This window comes from Coffea eugenioides, chromosome 2 (genome assembly GCF_003713205.1).
Source record: "Coffea eugenioides isolate CCC68of chromosome 2, Ceug_1.0, whole genome shotgun sequence".
Lineage (NCBI taxonomy): Eukaryota > Viridiplantae > Streptophyta > Magnoliopsida > Gentianales > Rubiaceae > Coffea > Coffea eugenioides.
This window is the reverse complement of record NC_040036.1, coordinates 7196387-7200502: the sequence shown is the minus strand read 5'-3', so window position 1 is coordinate 7200502 and position 4116 is coordinate 7196387. Positions and strand designations below refer to the sequence as shown.

The 4116-nt window shown below is 38.3% G+C and overlaps 1 protein-coding gene across 1 annotated transcript; it reads right to left on the bottom strand.

Moving 5' to 3' along the window:
* Window positions 1–832: 832 nt before the first annotated feature.
* Window positions 833–4116, bottom strand: LOC113763652 (7-deoxyloganetic acid glucosyltransferase-like). Its single transcript, XM_027307533.1, has 2 exons — window positions 3591–4116; window positions 833–2048 (listed from the first exon to the last, which is right to left on the bottom strand). The coding sequence occupies exons 1-2, from the start codon at window positions 4114–4116 to the stop codon at window positions 1093–1095; spliced, it is 1482 nt and encodes a 493-aa protein (XP_027163334.1). The 3' UTR covers window positions 833–1092.

Below are 4116 nucleotides of genomic sequence, written 5' to 3'. Positions count from 1 at the left end.
AAAGGTGATGAAGAAAAAGACATAGGAATCAAATTAGAAAAGGGTACCAATGATCGAGAAGCACTGGTGGATCATCAGACATGATAACTTTACAAAGATGACTGAGAAAGAAGGAAAGTAGAGCTTAAATCCATCTGATTACGGTGAGTGATTCCACCACTTTGATACCGTTTTGATAATAAAGGGACGATTGTGTAAAAGATTGTCTAAATAACATAATATTGTAATTTATTGCATATAATAGAATATTATAATGCTATATGTGTTATTTGTGAACTTGTTGAAAGTTTTGTTACTCGGAATTGGGATTTGGTGGTTGAGAATTAGAAATAGAGTTTGGTGTTTGAAAATTAGGGGAGAGGAGAGGAAGAGAGGTATTTCTTTTAGAAAGAGAAATGAATTTTGTTCCCATTTCACCCTTGAAATTATAGGCACACGAGATGGCGCAAGTATTTTGGTCAGAAAACTGCACAAAAATGAGCTCTGGAATCAAATGGACAAAACTTTTATAGCTGAGGAACTAGTTTGACTAATTTTGAATGTGAGTGACAAAAATTTTCTTCGAACGCGCAAGGGAGCAATTTGACAATTTTCCCTTTTAATAAAGAACTTTGATCTCTTTGACTTCTATCAGAAAAATATATGTTTCTTGAGTTGAGCTGAATATATATGTGTAATAAAGGATATTGCATGCTAACAAATGTTCTTTTTAGTTTTCATTTCTTTGAGTTTTTCAATACAAGTTATGTTTTCATAGAATAAGACATGTATAAAAATAAAATGAGAGAGAGAGAGAGAGAGAAAACAAGAGAAGGCATTTTATTGATACACGCAGCAACACAATTATTTGTTACCAGGACAGGACTCAGGAGGGGGCACGAGAAAACAATAACACCAAGAGAAAACAAAAAAGGAAAATGATCCCACGATTTCAAGAGCTTGATATCCTAACCTACACTACGAAATTTTTTTTTTTTTTTTTTTTTTGGGTGGTTACAGGGAGGGGGAACCAGAAAGCAAAAGAACAATGGTACATCATTAGTCCAAAACAAAAGCACCAAGAGAAAGATAAGTGGTAAACGTTGTACGTAGTCACCAAAGTGGCTTTTTCAGGCTCATCAGCTTGATATCCTCAATTAGACGGTTCAAAGCATTGTACGAAGATCCCCCATTGCTCACACTTGCTTTAGCCAATCTAGCCATATGATCGACCTTTTTCGAGAATTCATCCTTCCTCTCCTCCATAAGATCCCTAACCATCATCTCAACAATATCCCTATCACAAGTATCTTTCATGTCCAACCCCAGCTTCCAAACTTCCCCCACATACCTACTATTGATCTGTTGGTCAGCAAAGTATGGGCAACAAATCATAGGCACTCCCTCAACTATACTTTCCAAAGTCGAGTTCCAGCCGCTGTGAGTTAAGAAGCCACCAACCGCAGGATGGGCTAAAACCTCTTCTTGCGGAGCCCAACTCACGATGCACCCTCTCTCTGTAGTAGCTCGACACAATTTCAAAGGAATCCCAGCATCATTTTCCTCGTCTAACCCGGTAATGGACCCTGGCCTTTGAACCCACAGGAATCGCACTCCACTGTTGGCCAAACCGTGCCAGATCTCCAGGAGCTGCTTTTTTCCCATGAGGGCAAGACTCCCAATGCTGACATAGATAACAGATTTTGCAGGTTGGTTGTCAAGCCAAGAAATGCAGCTGTTGTTTTCTTTCCACAGGCTATTTGTGGAGCTGCGATCATTTTTTGACCCTCTTTCTGAAGCAAGCCTAGTCTCTTTGTGGGTGTGGAGGGGTCCGATGGTGTAGACGCTTGGAACAAGAGTTTTGAGTTGAGAAAGTATTGGACCCTCGAGATCTTCAAATGAATTGAAAATCAGGCCCTGGCATCTCTTCATTTGTCGCTCCTCCTTTAACACGCGCTGGATTATTGGGTCATTTTGGTCAGGTATGCGAAAAAAGCTTGGAAGATCTCGACGCCTCAAGAAACCTTCCATTCCTGGAATGCTGGTTACCGGTGCATCCAAGTCATCATCTGTTTAAAGTGATTGCGACAGTCAAAACTCAAAAACTGCGTGCGAGGGTTATGATTTTTTATATGAACAACCTTCCATTGAAGATATGCATGGCTTTTAACGGTGAAATTGATCGTAGGTTTCATGCACTGATTAATCCGTAGTCCATGTGATGCATTTTAGGCTCAATCTTTCAACAAACTTGCATGTAATACAAGATTATTACGTCTCTGACTGTACAAGGAACCTTCCTACTTGAACTAAGCATACACAACGAAAAAAGGTTTAGCTTTATAATACTTGATTTCGCAGCCAAAAACTTCCAATGTACGGTCTACATGTTACTGAGGGGGGAAAGAAATAGTAGTAGACCTTTTCCTATCTACAACTGTAGCCTAAATATACAAGTACGAAGAGGTTTCGAATCATAAGTAGATCTTTTTCCGTGCATATATGCAAACTGTGTTAAACTCTTAATCTTTTGTTGAGTCAAATTAATAGTTCAATAATGCAACTTTTTTCTAATTAACAGCCAGTTTACATGTGGTTATCCTCTTAATGTAGAATCCTAAACTAATCTGAACTGATAAAACTTTACTAATAGGCTTTTATTTAAGAAATTGATCATTCAAGAAGCATCACAGTTTTTAGCATAACTATTATATATCTTTCTAGAGCGTTACTTGATTATGTAAGACACGTGTTTCAGAGCTTAAAGCTAATCATAATGGTTGAAATATCAAAGACCAAACGCAAATCTTGAGGCAAACTGATTAAAACATGTTGCGGGTTGCACAAATATGAGTATCTTGATATTTCGTTTAGCAATAATTTTGGTGACGTTTGCTTATAGGGGAAGAGAAAAAGGTCTTATAAGAAGTGTTTTCATTGCAACAGTTAGCAGTTGCAGCAGTTTCTCTTGCAAACAATTTGAATTGCATGCAATATAATATAATCAAGTCTTTTGGTATAAAATCTTCTTTTCCTTAATTTAAGTGTTTTGGATGTTTACCCTTTTAAGTTTTCCTGAAATAGAATTGCTCTTAGCCAAACAAGCAAAAAAAATACTATACGAAAAGAATTTCAAGATTCTGATGCCTTATAATATATACATAACGAAGAAGTTCTAATTGTAGTTATAGATGTAGTTAAAAAGAAGCAGCTTCATAATTCGGAAGAATCTAAACATAGTTACATAGTTTAGTGATAAAAGGAAGACAATATCATTAATTTGAAAGAAGATTTAAGCGTCGCAGATTTCAATCAAATGTTTTGCCAGAGAATGAACAACCCCATTATGCCGTCTAACAGCCAAATATCTTCGCTGCACCGGAAGGATGCCGGAGGCCAGGAGCCATTCTCATCAACAAAATTGACGTAATGACTTTTCGTTAACAGTCAAATTCGTAAACATGCGGAAGCATTTTGACAATATGATTTTTTGGATAGCAAGTCTGGTGTTGAATTTTAAGACTACTGATCTCCAAAAATCGATTGTTAGGATAGCATGCAACACATTATACTCTTCTGGTAATACATAGCATGGAGAATAAACAACTGACCTTTAAAAGGAAAATCTCCAGCTTGAATAAGCCTGTTTGCAGATAAGATTGACCAGAGACCACAAGGACTGATGGTATCAAAATACATGAGTGCAACTCCAAATTCTGCAGCAATATCAACTGCAAATCCGAAAGCCCCATCTGCTATAATACAAGTCAAGGGATTTTGAGCATCATCAGAAAGAAGCACGCTAGACCTTACAATCTCCCTGAAGAGTGGTAAGCTCACAGCTTCCATGGAATCCAACAACTCCCCTATCTGTTCTCCGGTCAGCGTCTTATCTTCCGGGAGGCCATCGGGTACCGTCTCAAACCGGAAATGGCCAGCATAACGGTTAAAACGGCTAGAAACGTCGGTGCAACTCAGCAAGCGACGCTGGATGTGGTCGGTGTTAAGGAAGGTGACTTGAAGATGACTGGAGCAGAAAAGCTCGGCCAGTTTCAGCATGCAATTTACGGGACCTTGAAGGGGCAAAGGGAAAAGCAGTACATGAGGAGCACTTGACGGCTTTTGATGACTATCCAT

Excerpts from the sequence above, each read along its gene's own strand:
- LOC113763652 (XM_027307533.1), bottom strand. The coding sequence starts at position 4,116 with ATGGATAGTCATCAAAAGCCGTCAAGTGCTCCTCATGTACTGCTTTTC. Across the intron at positions 2,049-3,590 it reads TGGAGATTTTCCTTTTAAAG|ATGATGACTTGGATGCACCG; the intron begins GTCAGTTGTTTA and ends CACTTTAAACAG.